This window comes from Stegostoma tigrinum, chromosome 18 (genome assembly GCF_030684315.1).
Source record: "Stegostoma tigrinum isolate sSteTig4 chromosome 18, sSteTig4.hap1, whole genome shotgun sequence".
NCBI classification, from domain to species: Eukaryota; Metazoa; Chordata; class Chondrichthyes; order Orectolobiformes; family Stegostomatidae; genus Stegostoma; species Stegostoma tigrinum.
The window spans coordinates 42,193,731-42,211,319 of record NC_081371.1 but is presented as its reverse complement, the minus strand read 5'-3'; the positions used below and the strand labels follow the sequence as shown (position 1 = coordinate 42,211,319).

The following is a 17,589-nucleotide window of genomic DNA, read 5'->3' as shown; positions in this document are numbered from 1 at the left end:
TGTTGCTTGATATCACTATTCTGAACAAAGATAACCACTTGAAACATTAACTCTGTTTTTCTTTCCACAGATGCTGCCAGCCCTACTGAATTTTCCACTTTTCTTTTTGAAAGCAGTGTCAATGTCCCTTTCCAAAATTTTACAAATGATTGAGAGTAGGCTGCTCGGGGAATAATTGACTGAACTGGATTTGTCTTGCTTTTGTGACAAGGTCATATCTAAGCCATGTGATTACAGATATTGGTTGAATACAATTCTGTTGCTGCTGATATTGTTTTGTGGATGCCTAGATTTTAGTTGCGAGATCTATTCGATGTGTGTCCCATTTAGCAGAGTGGTAGTCTTACACATGGTGTTTGAAGGTTATCCTACCCTAAAGGGCATTAGTGAGCCAGGGATTTTTTAAACAATAGATGACGGTCATCATTTGGGAAGGATGTCCTCACAATCAACATCACTTTGAAGCAGTCTAGGAAGGATGTCCTTGTAGTCAGTGACACATGACGCGGTCTGAGAAAAGTGTCCTCACAGCTGATGTCACAGTGAGGCAGCTTGGAAGGGTGTGCTCCCAGTCATGGTGAAGCAGTCTGGGAAAGATGTCCAAAAGTTGTTAGTCTTCCAGAGTAAGGAGTTGACCTCGATCAAGCGTTGCAGACTGGCACATTCAAAGGTTCCGTGCTTTGTGCTGAGGGACGCATTAAGCTTGGAACAACTGTCAAAAAGGCAAAGTGGGGAAAGACCATCATCTAAGGTCTTTCTGCCAAAGTACAATGCAAGTCCATTGAGTTATCAGACCCTCCCACTGTCTCAGTTGTATGTAAATGCAGTCTTATGTAAGAAATAAATGCCTTTGGTTTACTGTGCTACTTATGTAAAGACTGTGTACAGAACTGAATTGCTCTAGAGAATTTTTATAAAATTTAAAAATACAGGCTGAGAAGGAGCAGAGAATGTGTCCAGACTCTCCTGAGTGGAGGAAGGCAGCTCCAGCAGCATAGGTAGCATGACAGAGAAGCTGTGGCTGAATCGCCAGTAAGAACCTACACTAGTCCCAGATAGTAGTAGATTCAGAAAGGAGTAAAATTCATGTAGGGACTGAGAATAATATTTTTTCAGAATAGATAAAACCTCATTAATTATTCAGAAATGGCAGTACAGGTGATGTGTTGTTCTAGCATGATGTGAGAGCTGGTGGATCCCATTGTGAGCCACAGTAAGCACATCTACAGTAAGTGCCTGCAGCTCAAGGAGTTTAGGCTCAGAACTAATGAGCTAGAATCTGAGCTTCAGACATTGTGGCACATCCAAAGGTGGAGAGTTACCTTGCTGCTATGTTCCAGGCAGTCAAACCTACAACTTAAATATTTCAAATTTGGCCACAGGTCAGGGACAAGGTGGTGTGACTACTAGTGAGACATGTAGAGGTATCCAGAACATAGCATTGGAGAAGCTTTAGCTGTTGACCTTGCCCAACAAGTATGAGGTTCTTGCTCCCTCAATGGGTGAGGAAAGAGTCTGTAGGGTGGTTTGTCAAACTGATCACTGCACCTTGGTCCTATAAACCAAAGTTAAGTAGATTCAGAAAAGTAAACACACTGCTAAAGGAGCATTGTGGGAAAGAGAGGTTTCATTTCAAGGGGCACTGGTATCAATATTGGAACAGGAAGGAACTGTACCATTAGAATGTGTTCTACCTGAATCGATCTGGGGCCAGGACCCTCGTGGAAAAGCTAAATAGGGTGGTCACATGGATGTTCAACTAGCTAAAAGGACTGGGGAGAGGGCTCAGGAGAAGTCATTAAAGTTTCCAGAACAAATAATAGGACAGAGAGTATGGAAAGAGTTGGGAATCCTAAATCAGGCATAGGAAAAGGGGCACAACTATGAGAAGGGAGTTGTTCAATACAAGGGGGTGTTGTACTTAAATGCGTACAGAATATGAGACAAGGTAAACAAGCTTGTAGCGCAAATTAAAATTTGTGAATACAATGTAGTGGGCATCAGAGAGACATTGCTGCAAGGGGATCAGGGCTGGGATAATTACCCCATCAAAAGGAAAGGCAGATGGGTAGAGGAAGCAATTTGGTAAAAATGAAATTAAATCAATATCAAGAAGCGATGTAGGGTCAGAGGCATAGTTTCTGTATAGGTAGAGTTGAAGAATCATAAAGGAAAAAGACCTTGATGGGAATTATGTATCAACCCACTAGCATGGTCAGGATGTGGTGCAGAAAATAAATCAGGAGACAGAAAAAACACATAAGAAAGGCACCATTATAATAATCAAGGACATCAATATGCGGGTGGACTTAGAAAATCAGGTTAGTAGTAGATATCAAGAAAAGGAATTTGTGAAATGTCTATGACATAGTTTTTCTTTGGAGAAATTTGTGGTACAGTCCATTAGGAACAGGAAATTCTGGATTTAGTGACATGTAATGAGACATATTTGGTTTGGAAATGTAAGATGAAGGAATCCCTGGAGGGTAGTGAGCATAATATGATAGAATTCATCCTGCAGTTTGAGTGGGAGTGGCCAGAGTTAACTAGCAAGGAAGCCCAGCAGGAAAGTCAGTGGAGCAGCAACGGCAGCAGTTTCTGGGAGGGACTGCAGAAATTCACCCCAAGGAGGAGAGGAAGTACTAAGGGGTGCACAAGGCAACCATGGCTGATAAGGGAAGTTAGAATGCAATGCGTTGAAGATTAGTGGGAAACCAGAGGATTGGGAAGCATTTAAAAACCAGCAATGGATAACTAAATAATATCAAAAAAAGGGGAGAAGATGAAATTTAAATTAAGCTTCCTAGTAACATAAAAAAGATTGCAAGAGAATTTTCAGATATATAAAAGTTAAGATAAAGGTAAGAGTAGGCATTTGACCACTGTAAAATGAGGCTAGAGAAGCTGAAATGGGGACAAAGAAATGATGGAAGAACTTGATAGATAATTTACATCAGTTTTCACAGTGGAAGATGCCAATAGCACACTAGAACTTGAAGAGTCAGGAGCAGATGTGAGTGAGGTGGCCAAAACTAAGGAGAATGTGCTGGGGAAGCTGAAAGGTCTGAAGGTGAATAAATCACCTGGACTGGATGGACATACCCCAGGGTTCTGAAGGAGATAGCTGAGGAGATTGTGGAGACATTGATGTGAACTTTCAGGAATCATCGGAGCTGGGGAGGGTCCAAAAGGATTGGAAATGGCTAACATAACACCCCTGTTGAAGAAGGAAGAGAGGCAGAAGACAGGAATTTAAACGCTAGCTAGAGGGATCTTGGATAATTGGTAAAATTTTAGAGTCCATTATCAACGATATGATTGTGGACCACTTAGAAGGGCATGATAAAATATGGCTCAATCAGCAAGGCTCAATCAAGGGGAGATTACATTTGAGAAATCTACTGGAATTCTTTCAGGAGGTAATAAGTTCATCAAAGGAGAGCCAATGTGTGGGATTTATTTGGATTTCTAGAAGGTGACATAAGGTGTCAAGGTGCTACAAGGAGACTACTAAATAAGCTAAGAGCCCACTGCGTTAGGGGGCAGGTAGTGGCATGGATAAAAGATTGGCTACCTGTCAGGAAGCAGAGAGTAGGGGTAAAGGGGTCTTTTTCAGGATGGCATCCAGTAACTATTGGAGTTCCACAAGAGTCAGTGTTGGGACCACAACTGTTCACATTATATATCAACGATCTGGACGAAGGCACTAAGTGTATTGTTGCTAAGTTCACTGATGACATGAAAATAGGTGGAGGAACCGGTACTGTTGAGGAAGTAAGGAGGCTGCGGAAGGCTAGGAGAGTGGGCAAAGAATATGCAGGTGGAAGACAATGTAAGAAAGTGTAAGGTTATGCTCTTTGGTAGGGAGAATAGAAGTGTAGGCTATTTTCTAAAGAGGAAAAGGTTTCAGAAAGCTGAAGAGCAATGGGATTTGGGAGTCAGGATTTTCTTAAGGTTAACATGCAGGTTCAGTTGGTAGTTAGGAAAGCAAATAAAATGTTAGTGCTCATTTTGAGAGGGCTAGAATACAACAGTAAGGATGTACTACTGAGGCTGTATAAGGCACTGGTCAGATTATATTTGGAATATTGTGAGCAGTTTTGGGCTCCATAATAGAAGGAAGGGTGTGTTAACCTTGAAAGGAGTCCAGAAGAGGTTCACAGGAATGATCCCAGGAACAAAAGGCTTGTCATATGAAGAGTGGCAAAGGATGCTGGGTCTGTATGCAATAGTGTTTAGAAAGATGAGGGGGAATTGAAACTTACAGAATATTGACAGACCTGAATAGAGTGGATGTGGAGTAGTGTTTCTACTCATAGGAGAATATGGGACCTGAGGGCACAGCCTCAAAGTAAGGGGATGACCCTTTGGAAGTGAGTCAGTGAAGAATTTATTTAGCATGATGATGGTGAATCTGTGCAACTCATCGCTACAGAAAGCAATGGAGTCGTCATTGTATTTTAAGACAGAAATAGATTGATCCTTGAATAGTAAGGGGAGCAAAGGTTACAGGAGAAGGCACAGGACTGGGCTTGGGAAATGTATCTGCCATGATTGAATGGTGGAGCAGACTCAATGGGCCACCTAGCCTAATTCTGCTTTTAAATCAGATGCTCTTAAACCTTTGGATGTTACTTTTTCTGCAGCTTCTTTTATTGATTTCAATTCAGATTTCATCAACAGCTTTGGTTTTATTCAAATGTCTTCTGCTCAGAAAGATATTCTGGGGATCTAGATTACTACTCCAGTGAAATGAACACTACCCAAAGCCTCACCTGGAGCAATTCAAGAAAGCAGCTCAATACCACCTTCTCGAGGGCATCTAGGGTGGTCAATACATTATGCCCTTGCTAAAGTCAGAAAAGACGTTCTCTGTGACTTCAACCATGATAAGTTATCCCTTTAACTCAGCTGACTACACCATCTTCCTCGATCATCCGGTTGGGTGGAACCATACCCTAGATTTGTTTCATTATTTTTCTAGTATGACCAAAGACTCAGTGCAATGGCTTCTCTTCTCACTGTCATCTGCCACCTTTCAAGCCCTCCCACAGATCTCATCTTGGGCCCCTTATGCTTCTCATCCACATGCTAGCCTTCGTAATACCATTCAAAAACACAGCATCAAGTTACACATACATGTCAATCTCACCATTTTAGTGCATCTGTCAACTGTCTTTAATTTCCTACACTACTTAACTGATTAAAGAGAGTGGCTGAACTGAAATTTGCTGCAAATAACTATTGTAGAGGCTTAACTGTCTTTGGTACTTGCTATTTCCATCATAACAGTTGTTTTTAAGTTAGACAAAACTGACAGTAACTTTGATGATAATAAAATGTGAGGCTGGATGAACACAGCAGGCCAAGCAGCATCTCAGGAGCACAAAAGCTGACGTTTCGGGCCTAGACCCTTCATCAGAGAGGGGGATGGGGAGAGGGAACTGGAATAAATAGGGAGAGAGGGGGAGGCGGACCGAAGATGGAGAGTAAAGAAGATAGGTGGAGAGAGTGTAGGTGGGGAGGTAGGGAGGGGATAAGTCAGTCCAGGGAAGACGGACAGGTCAAGGAGGTGGGATGAGGTTAGTAGGTAGCTGGGGGTGCGGCTTGGGGTGGGAGGAAGGGATGGGTGAGAGGAAGAACCGGTTAGGGAGGCAGAGACAGGTTGGACTGGTTTTGGGATGCAGTGGGTGGGGGGGAAGAGCTGGGCTAGTTGTGTGGTGCAGTGGGGGGAGGGGACGAACTGGGCTGGCTTAGGGATGCAGTAGGAGAAGGGGAGATTTTGAAACTTTGATTCCTTAGTGCCAGGCAATGCCCATTTCAATTCAGACAGAATCTAAACACCTCCCCTTGACATCCACCACATTACATTACTGAATTGCCATTATCAATATCCTAGGGTTGCAACTGAACAGAAATTAAAATGGACTATCCATTTACAAACAGTGCCCACAAGAGCAGTGAGTTACTAACTTCTTGACCCTCCAAAGCCTGACCAGGATCTACAGGAAACAATTGAAAAATGCAAAGAATACACCCTGGATAAGTGCAGCTCCAACAACAGTTTAGAAGTTCAAATTTAACCACACCAAAGGAACTGGGTTTCTTGGCACCCCATCTACCACCTTCACCATTTACTCCCTCCACCACAGACAAAGCACAGCCCTATGCGTAACTTGGGAACACAGGAGGAGGAGTAGACCATTCAGCCCCTCAGGCCTGCTCCACCATTCAGAAGAGCATGGCAATCTGCTGTCTAACTCCATGTGGGCCCATATCTCTTGCTACCCATGCTTAATAAAAATTTGTCTGTCTCAGATGTAAAGTTAACAACTGAATAGCATCGACTGCCATTTGAGTAGTATTTCTAACAGCTCTCTTGAATGGCCTGGCCCTAATTCCAAGACTATGTCTCATGGTTCTAGAATCTTCAACCAGTGGAGATAGTTTATCTTCATCTACCCTATCTTTCACTGCTCATGCGCCAACTACAAGAAACATTGCAGCAATTCACCAAGGATCCTTCAGCAGCACCTTCCAAACCTATAATCTTTATCACCTAGAACAGCAAGGAAGCAAAGGCGTGGCAACACTGTCATCTGCCCATTTCCCTCATGTTACACAACATCCTAACATGGCTGTTTTTCAATGTCACTCAAAATTCTGGAACTCCCTCCTTAACAGCAATAGGATGTACCTATTTATCGAGTCTGAGAAGTTAGGTCAGTTCTAGATTCACATAATGTACCAATTACCAAAAACTTGGAACCAAATAGACACAATGACCCAGATTTTTAGAGAATCAGGTCAAATCCAGTGTTATTTAAAAACTGTGGGAAGAAAACCTGGAATTACCTGGCAGGAATCCTGCTTTAATATATTTGGCTGTTCCGAGATAAAAGTGCAGGCATAAAGCATGCATCCTGCTCTGCTAACCAAGCCAGCTCCTTTGCGGTGTTAAATGTTTCAAAGCGAAACCCCATGCCACCCCAAATTTTCATCGAGCCAATGATATTGAGTCTGAATGACAACTCTGCAGAGGGATTATGAACCAGATTCAGCATTCAGAAATATTTCGAAAGGCAAGTTTAAATGTTCTTATTCATGCCATCTCCATGCTTATTCAACCATTCTGCACTATAAACAGAACTAATGAGCCATATAACAACTTGCAAATGCTGAGGAAGGAAAAACACCTATAAGAAATAACTTTGATACAAAACAGCCGTTCCTAAAAAGCTAAAAAGCCCAAACATGCACAGTTCTGACCATCTGATCCCACTGTCCTGGGAATCGCAGAGCAATCCACACATGGTAAGGCTAACAATTAGAAGTTTAAACTTGTTATGTGGGCAATGCAGATGCATGCACATCAGGATTTCCTGTAAGACACATCTACCTAATCAATACAGATTTTACGTTTGATAACACTTGTGAAAACAGGCATTTAAACTTTTATTGAGGCATTCTTAACTTTTAACTTCAATAAAGTATACTATTCTGTATGTCAGACAGCAAAGCTTGAAAAGTGGGTTTGGCTCACCGCCAGCCTGACTCTTGCTGAAGTGGATTCCCATGTAGTAACAATTCCAGCAGACTATCACATCCACTCAGGCTTAAAAGGAAGCTTTTGAGATCTATGATAAAGTAAACATATTCAAAATAGATTAAAGTGGAAAAAACAAAAAATATCAGTAATATATAGGTTCTGAAAAATCAACAAGTTGAAAAAACAATTTGAAGGTCATGATTTTTACAATGAGAAGTATTTTTTCCAATTGCACAAGCAAGTAGAAAACAATGAGTCGAAAATTCACCCCACATTGCTAAAAACATGCAGATTTGCCTTCCATATGGGACTAAATACAGAAAACGTACAGAACTTAAGAGTGGGAGTAGGCATTTGGCCCATGAGCTGTTCAATAAGATCTCAAGTGATTCAGCTAATAAAGTGTGAAGCTGGATAAACACAGCAGGCCAAGTAGCATCTTAGGAGCACAAAAACTGACGTTTCAGGCCTAGACCTTTCATCAGAGAGGGGGCTGGGGAGAGGGAACTGGAATAAATAGGGAGAGAGGGGGAGGTGGACCGAAGATGGAGAGAAAAGAAGATAGGTGGAGAGGAGAGTATAGGTGGGGAGGTAGGGAGGGGATAGGTCAGTCCAGGGAAGACAGACAGGTCAAGGAGGTGGGATGAGGTTAGTAGATAGGAAATGGAGGTGCGGCTTTGGGTGGGAGGAAGGGATGGGTGAGAGGACGAACAGGTTAGGGAAGTGGAGACAGGCTGGGCTGGTTTTGGGATGCAGTGGGGGAAGGGGACGAACTGGGCTGGTTTTGGGATGCGGTGGGGGAAGGGGAGATTTTGAAGCTGGTGAAGTCCACATTGATACGATTGGACTGCAGGGTTCCCAAGCAGAATATGAGTTGCTGTTCCTGCAACCTTCAGGTGGCATCCTTGTGGCACTGCAGGAGGCCCATGATGGACATGTTATCAAAAGAATGGGAGGGGGGAGTTAAAATGGTTCGCGACTGGGAGGTGCAATTGTTTATTATGAACCGAGAGGAGGTGTTCTGCAAAGCGGTTCCCAAGTCTCCGCTTGGTTTCCCCGATGTAGAGGAAGCCACACCGGGTACAATGGATACAGCATACCACATTGGCAGATGTGCAGGTGAACCTCTGATTAATGTGGAAAGTCATCTTTGGGCCTGGGATAGGGGTGAGGGAGGAGGTGTAGGGGCAAGTGTAGCATTTCCTGCGGTTGCAGGGGAAGGTGCCGGGTGTGGTGGGGTTGGAGGGGAGTGTGGAGCGAACAAGGGAGTCACGGAGTGACTGGTCTCTCCGGAAGTCAGACAAGGGTGGGGGTGGAAAAATGTCTTTGGTGGTGGGGTCGGGCTTATATGCTTCAGTGGGATCACCTCTAATTCCTCAAAACTCCAATGGGTATAGATCTAAACTGTTTAAACTTTTTTCATGAGTTCCCTATTCTGAAATGAGTAGACTGAACCGCTTCCAAAGCAATGATTTTTTTTCAAATAAGGAGACTAAAACTGTACACAATTCTCCATATGGAATATCACCAGCTAGAATCATTCTTAATATTCTGTCCCATTTACCATAAATCACAACATTCAATCTGTCTTCCTAATAATTTCTTTGCAAATTCTCTACCTCCTCCTGACAATTTATTTCTATGAATCTTGATATTATCAACAAGTCTATCTATTGTACACTTAGCCCTTCATCCAAGTCATTGATCTGGACTGTAAATAACTGAGGATCCTGCACTGATTCTGGTGACACTCCACTAGGTACAGCTTGTCAATTGAGCAAAGATCCGATTGACCCAATTTTCTGCTCCTGGTTGGCTCATCAATCCTTTATCTATGCTAACATATTATTCCTCAGACCATGTGTTTTTGTTTTGTGCAGCACCCTTTGATGTGGCACTTTATCAAACGCCTTTTGAAAATCCAAATATTCTACATTGGTGGGTTGGTTAGCTCAGCTAGCGGAACGGCTAGATTGCAATGCAGATTTATGCCAACAGCATGGCTTCATTTCCTACACTGGCTGATGCTACCACGAAGGTTGCACCTTCTCATACTTTGCCTGAGGCATGGTGATTCTCACATTAAACTCACCACCACTTGTCTCTCTGATGAAACAGCAGCCCATGGCCCTGTGGAACTATGCTGACTTTACTTTCCACTACATCTCAATTGTTCTCTATCCACTGTAAATAATTCTTCAACAAAAACTCTACTAGATCATTTGAAAATAATTTTCCCCTCAGAAAGCCACATTGGCTTTGTCTGATCACTGTGATTTCCTAAATATTTTTGAGGCAACCCATTCAGAGATCTTATTACGCATATTTGTACTTCTGAATTCCAGCACTTGCATTTTACTTCTCTGCAAATCCAGTGATGGGAATAAATTATTTAATTCTTTGCATAATATCCCATTGGCAACATTACAATCTTAATCAGTCTCAAGGAGGCCTTATACAACAGCATTCTTAGGATGGACAATCAGCTACTCTAAGGTATGCAGGGATACGTTTTCATTTGCAATGCCTGCAGTGAATATTGAAACAGCCAGGAGTGCACACAAGGAATCTGAACATGTGACTCCAAAATTTTTAATAGATGTTCTGTTGCGGGGCATACACTCAAATTACCATGAAGCAACCTCCAGAATGAAAAGCTTTTATCAGCAGTGCTAAACACAAAGATATACTTTCCATGGTATGAATGATTACATTCCCATCTTGCAAAACTAGAGACATAACTACAAAAAGTGTGCATTGTTTGTTAACATCTAGATTTACACAACTATATTGAGTGATTGTTGTGACTGCCATCTTCTGTGAAGTAGATTCACGTGGTTTTATAAATTTAAAGTAAGGTCTGATATGATGCAAAACTACTTTTGAAAAGTAGTCTCAGATCTTAGGCAAGAATAAAATACCAATAGCACTCATTTCTGCTGCTAAATGCATGTTCAAATGTGCATATTGAAAATGGGATATTTGGAGCACTGGTCTGTTTTCTTTGCTGACACTTTCTGCACATGCACCAACATTCTCACCAAAATAGCAGCCAGCATGGTTTGTACCAGAAGTGCTCATGTATACTACAGATATCATTTCAAATTAAAAGAACCATGAGCATATTAAACGTCTAACTATGTTGCTCTTAAACAGCCAGATTAATATTAATATGGCAAAAGCGATAAAATAAAGAATTCTCAAATTATACGAAAGATGCACATCTTTGTGCCGAGTATCAGTTCATGAATTAAAGTCTTTAGTTGAAGTAAAATATCAATGTGTAAAAATAGTTGCATAGTGATTGATTATTAATTTCTCATTAAAAAAAGTCTGTGTTCAATTCTTAACCTAAACTGATATTTCATCTTGACTGCCCCAAAGGGTATCATACTGACTCAGAGAGTAATATTTAAAGGCACACGCAGGAAACCGCGTGCTCCTAATTAAAGGAAATGCATTATCTCATGGAAACTTTCGAGCAAGTTAATTATGGAAAGAAAATTAACGGAGAACAAATCAAGATTTAACCCACCTGATAAGCGATTATTGCTAACATCAAGCCTTTTCAATGAAAGAAAGTCAGACATGGTTGTAAGATCTGTCAGACTGAAAAATAAAGTGGTACACGATGACTTCAAACATACGAATGAGGTTAGTAATTTATTAATTCTACAATAAGGCATTTATAGTTATAATAATTAAATCTACTAAATTTATTGCAAGCACTTCTGCGAGTCAATAATCATATCTGTATCCATACATACATGTGTATTCTTACTGCAACAACTAGATAAAGGCCAAATGTTTGCACACCTTGCATTTGTACTGATATAATAGTCCAGACTACTGGAGACAAACTGACATTGACTTTTTGGAAAGTTAATGAAACAAAGCAACCAAAGTTTCCTTTCCTTGCTCGATGATACAGTGACAAGAAATCATACATGGAACAGAAAATGTCCATCTGAAAAAAAAGCAGTAACTTTTGTTACAATTCTTGTAGAGATCAATAACTTTTAAAGGGATTTCAATTTCCTGCAATTGACTTAAAGGAATCGTATGTCAAATTTCAATTTTTAAGACTTTTACTGTGGCAAAGAAATCAAAATCAACTTGTCTGAACATTAGAGATAATAGGAACTGCAGATGCTGGAGAATCCGAGAAAACAAGGTGTGGAGCTGGATGAACACAGCAGGCCAGGCAGCATTTTAGCAGCAGGAAAGCTGAACATTACTCCACAGAAAATTAAAGTGCTAAACTACAGAAAAGATATTCCTGACTGGATCCTTATAATGAAAATACTCTTATATCAAGATCATCTATTAGGCTAAAGGATCTATTTCTGACATCCTCGAATTGCAGATATACAGCAGAAATGTTTCATAATCGGCAATGTTTGACTGTAAGACTGTGAGAAAGTACTGAATTGATCAGAAGATGCCCACAGTTTCTAGGTAGAGAAACATTTAATAAACAAAGTGTTGATGATTTTTCTATATGAAGTGCAGAAATTAAATTTTCTCCATTATGTACTCAAGACTTGTATGAGGAAACAGAATGTCTTAGCAAGGGTCTGTGGATGCTAAGACATTCACAAATAAAGAAAGGCTAGTAACCAGCATACAATCTTTCAAATTTGATCAATAAGTTTGAATTTAAGAAAATTGGAACAAGTACAGCACTAATTCAGAACGGCCATGTAGAAACCTTTTGTTTTAAAGTTAAAATGGTTGAATGTAAAACTTGCTTCGCAAGCCAGATCTTAAACATCTACAGTTCAATAAGAGAAAATGACAAGATGAAGTTACCAAATAATTTCAAATCTCTAATGATTCCAGGCACCAAACTTGGCATACAGTGCACATAGCAAGATCAAAGCAAACCCATTAAGATTAAACTTGGCTCTGTTGGTAGCACTGTCAGCTGAGCAAGTAGGCATGGATTTCAAACCCAAATTCAGATATTTGGGCACAAAAATGTCTGACTTTCTTTAATTGGAGAGGCTTGATGTTAGCAATAATCGCTTATCAGGTGAGGTAAAATTTTTATTTACTTCCCATTATTTCTGGGCACAAAAATCTAGTAAGATACTGAGTGTTGCACAATTGCCATGTTTCAAATGTAATATTAAATTATGGACCCATCTGTTCTCTGAGGTAGACTCGATGATACCATTTTGAATAAAGTAGCATAGAACACATTCCTGGTATTGCAGTCAACATTCATTCCTCAATCAATATCATTAAAGAAAGTGATTATCTGATCGTCATCATGCTATTTGTGTAATATACAACCAAATTAGATGCCACATTCTCTCAGTTACAATGCACATTGCGGCAAAGTACTTTGGCATGGCCTGTGATCATGCAGAACACTGTAACTTAGAAAAGTAACAACATGATGAAAACTTTCTCAGAGTTACATGTTCATGCAAACGAGCTGGGATCAAACACAACTGATCAACCTTGTCTCCAAGTCAAACTGTTAATGTAGATAAGAAGGTTAAGGAAGCCTTTTTGAGGTCAGGTTGTAGGTTTCCTTCTAATTCATGAATGTCACAGACAGGCAGAGATGTCTTGTATGGTCCGCAACCATTTGAAGGGTAAAGACCAAGAAGTAGAAACAATGTGTACCTGGAGCAGAGAAAATGCAACTATTATTCACTACACAGAACAAGGCTGGGAGCTCTTGTTCAGAATGAAGGTTCATTTTGTGAGATGTTACAACAGCCTGGAGAATTGTCTAACAAGGAGCTAGAGGAAGAAATCTACAGTGTAACCCTTATTGTGAGAGACTGTTCTGTTATGAATTTAAAAAATTAAAAGAAGAATGTAACCCATGGTTACTGGGAGCATCTGTTTGATACGAGAGATGCAAATCTATCGACAGTGCAATGTTTGATATGCAAGTATTTATTTCTATAATTCAGAGTATAAGTCATCCTCAAAAAGACAGTGTATACTCAAGTTTTGTTTTTAGTCATTTGATGCATTAAAAGTTTTAAAATATGAAATCCTGATGTGTCATTCTTTTCAGCTCATTTAGAAATTACCTTTTCTGCTGAAATCATTACAAATTGGTGCCACATGTTGTAAAAATTAAATGTCATCATTAAAAAGGAAGAATATGAAAAATATCCTTATGTCATTGAGATATCAGTTCAAATCTCACTCACAGCTGTTGGAATCCAAAAATAAAGTTAAGAATTGAAGGCTATTCTTAATGATAAATATCATTGCTTTTCTATGCAGCATAATGGGCCACCTGGCTTCCTTCTGCACTGAGAGATTTCTGTGATTCTGTGATATACACAGAAAACAACTTGAGGCAACTGAAAAATTAAGTTTGGCATGAGATATCATATCAGCTGCTTTGTTATTTTCTTAGGATATATAAGCATACTTCTATCTAAAAGCAAACAGTTATACGTAATTTTGTAAGGGTTTTGTAACCAAACTGACAGTTGTCAGTTATTATTAATTTACTGCATTTGAATAATGTAATTCAAAAAGGTATATATAAATAGTTTTGATTTGTAGCTTTAAAAAGATACTGTTTCGATTGGCACAACAAAGGAGATCATTCAAAAACACTGTTGGGTGTGCAATGTTTTATAACGCCCTCTTCTGGTTAGATGTTTTCTCTCTTTTATGAACTTGCATTGTTACATTTTATATATTGATACAAGGGATTATTTTAAAAAGTAAACACAAAAGATTTTAAAAATACATTCCGACAAATAGGAATTTTACCATAAAAAGTAATTCAACCTAATAAAGTGTGTTACATATATCTTTAGGACAAAAAATAATGATCAGAAAGACAGTACATTTCTCACTGAACGACTTTCAGTTCAGCTATTTTAGTCTAGGAACAGATAGTGCAGTGTACCTCAAAAAGAGTAAAGCTCAAGTTCAATAAAACAGGCACAATGCTCACATTATTATCATAGTTTTACTGCTGTATAGTAGCCCCTCCATCAGCCCAGTTAAAGCATGTGTTCAGTGAATGCAAATTTATCTCAATTGGGAATTACTGAAGGTTTATTTCTTCAGTTTCTTCATACGTGCACAATATATTCAAAGAATATTGCAAAATGCTTTCCTATTCATCGAAAAACACTTTTGAGATTGAAATGAAAATAAAGTGAAGTGCATAAAACAACAATTATTCTGCTAATGCACAAATTACTCCAATGGTATAAGCTCAAATTCCTCCCTTCATGTTAATCTAATGCTGTGAACTTTATTTTTCATAAAGTAAATTGATTTGCAATAAACTTCATTGCGACAAAAATTTTACCCATACAACAACATTGAAAATTTGACAATTAATTTAATTCAAGAATTAATTTGAGAATCACAAATATGAAGAAATAAGGAGGCTACAATATATATAGTTAAGCGAGTGAGTAAAGATGAAAAAAATGGGGTATGGTAAGGGAAAATATAAAATTGTCCATTTTGGTAGAATTAAACGGCAGAATAATAAAAAGATTATCTAAGTGCTGAGAGGTTGCTATCCTCTGACAGGCAGAAGGATCTGGCTGTCCTCGGGCATGAATTGCAAAGGGTTAGTATATAGGTACACTAAGTATTTAGGAAAACCAATAGAATGTTATTATTCATCAAAAATGAATACAAAGGTATTGTATGTTTAACAGAGAATGTTTACGAGACGAACGTCTGGAATGGGTGGGGTGGGGAGTTAGTTTACGAGGAAATGTAGAAATGGTTAGACTTACATCCACTAGAATTTAGAAGAGTAAGACATGAGTGAAAAATACAAAATCCTGAGTGGTCTTGAGGAGTAGGTGGGAAAGTCTAGAATTAGTGCACACCATTTAAAAATCAAGGATCATCCATTTAAAACAGAGACAAGGTGAATATTTTCTCTTAGAGGGCCATGAGTCCTTGAAACTCACTTTCTGAGAAGGTGATTGAAGGAGAGTCCTTGAATATTTTTAAGACAGAAGTAGATAGTTTCTTGTTAAGCAAGGAGATGAAAGGTTATGGGGGAGAGTGGAAATTCGGATTTGAGGGTATAATCAAATCAGCTATGATTTTATTGAATGATGGGGCAGACTTGAGGGGATGAATGCCTTACACTTGCTCCTTATTCATAGGTTTGTATTTAAAACTTCACTGGGCCTATCGCCATATTCATCTGAAAACGCCCAATCTCATCTGATCTTGGAAGCTAAGCAGATTCAGGTTTGGTCAGTATGCATGGGAAATGCCTGAGAATACTTGATAAAGTGTGCTTTAGGGGCCCTCTTGTGGAACTGTGGTGGAATCCCTATCCCTGGACCGGGAGGCCCAAGTTAAAGTCCACCTGCTGTAAAGGCTTATAACAACATCTCTGAAGAGGTTGATTAGAAAAAAACTTTGTTGTTTATTTTCTGCTATTTTTGAAAGATAGGGTGGAAATACCCCACCAATCCCTGGATCCAACACATCATCCTCCGGCACTTCCGCCATCTGCAATTCAAGCCCACTACCAAAGACATTTTTCCATTCCCACCCTCATCTGCTTTCCAGAGGGACCATACTCTCCATGACTCCCTTGTCCACTCCACACTCCCCTCCAACCCCACCACACCTGGCACTTTCCCCTGCAACCGCAGGAAGTGTTACACTTGCCCCCACACCTCCTCCCTCACCCCTATCCCAGGTCCCAAGAAGACTTTCCACATCAAGCAGATGTTCACCTGCACATCTACCAATGTGGTATACTGCATCTGCTATACCCAATGTGGCTTCCTCTACATCGGGGAAACCAAGCGGAGGCTTAGGGACTGCTTTGCAGAACACCTACACTCGGTTCGCAATAAACAACTGCACCTCCCAGTCGCAAACCATTTCAACTCCCCCTCGCATTCCTTAGACGACATGTCCATCATGGGCCTCCTGCAGTGCCACAATGATGCCACCCGAAGGTTACAGGAACAGCAACTCATATTCTGCTTGGCAAACCTGCAGCCCAATGGTATCAATGTGGATTTCACCAGCTTCAAAATCTCTCCTCCCCCCACTCCATCCCTAAACCAGCCCAGCTCATACCCGCCTCCCTAACCTGTTCTTCCTTTCGCCTATCCCCTCCTCCCACCTCAAGCCGCACCTCCATTTCCTACCTGCTAACCTCATCCCGCTCCCTTGACCTGTCCGCCCTTCCTGGACTGACCTATCCCCTCCCTACATCCCCACCTACACTCACCTCTACAGGCTCCAACCCCCTCCCTTTAACTTGTCTGTCTCCTCTCCACCTATCTTCTCCTCTATCCATGTTCAATTCATCTCTCCCTCTCTCCCTATTTATTTCAGAACCCTCTCCCCCTCCCCCTTTCTGATGAAGGGTCTAGGCCCAACGTCAACATTTGTGCTCCTAAGATGCTGCTTGACCTGCTGTGTTCATCCAGCTACACACTTTGTTATCTTGGAATTATGTAAATCTTCCGGGGGGGGGGGCGCAGGGGAACTTAATTGCGGAGGTGGCAAGAATCCAGTTTCCAAGTCACAGATTAAAGTTACAGTATGGCATTCTTGGATGCTTTCAGACATGGTGGCATTCCTGACCTCCTTCTGCATTCATTAATGTATCACCGCTACTAATTAACACCCTAGCCTGCTGAAACAGGCGCATTGGCACAATCTTGTTCGGCAATAAATATGAGACATGCCAGTTCTCAAACTTGATAGCTTATAAGAGGCACGTACCTGGCAGAAGAGACTTCTGCCTCCAAACTACTTGGTTCCTTCATAACTGAACTGTTTCTTTCAATAAATCCTTACTGCATAACGAGGTGAAGCCAGACTAGGTTGACCAGCTCATGAGAAGTTTCAGTTAAATGCAGCCTTACACGTCGTTCTTAAATGCTTATAATGTTAAGAGGTGAAGTCTGACCAGGTCATCAAGTTTTCCCAGGTGAGACAGCCATATTAATTGATGCCACAAGACCTGAAAGGGGCTGTGCCAAAAAGATTCAAGTGAGAGATAATGGGAACTGCAGATGCTGGAGATTCCAAGATAATAAAAT

At 40.5% G+C, this 17,589-nt stretch overlaps 1 protein-coding gene across 2 annotated transcripts in view; it reads right to left on the bottom strand.

The window, feature by feature from the left end:
- The window catches only part of lrriq1 (leucine-rich repeats and IQ motif containing 1), a 220,694-nt gene that overhangs the window by 120,512 nt on the left and 82,593 nt on the right, over nucleotides 1-17,589 (bottom strand). For both annotated transcript variants that reach the window (XM_059652467.1, XM_059652466.1), the window contains 2 exons: nucleotides 11,085-11,158; nucleotides 7,544-7,637 (listed from right to left, as the gene is read on the bottom strand). In XM_059652467.1, the coding sequence (XP_059508450.1) occupies nucleotides 7,544-7,637; nucleotides 11,085-11,158 (168 nt within the window). The remainder of the gene's footprint in view (nucleotides 1-7,543; nucleotides 7,638-11,084; nucleotides 11,159-17,589) is intronic.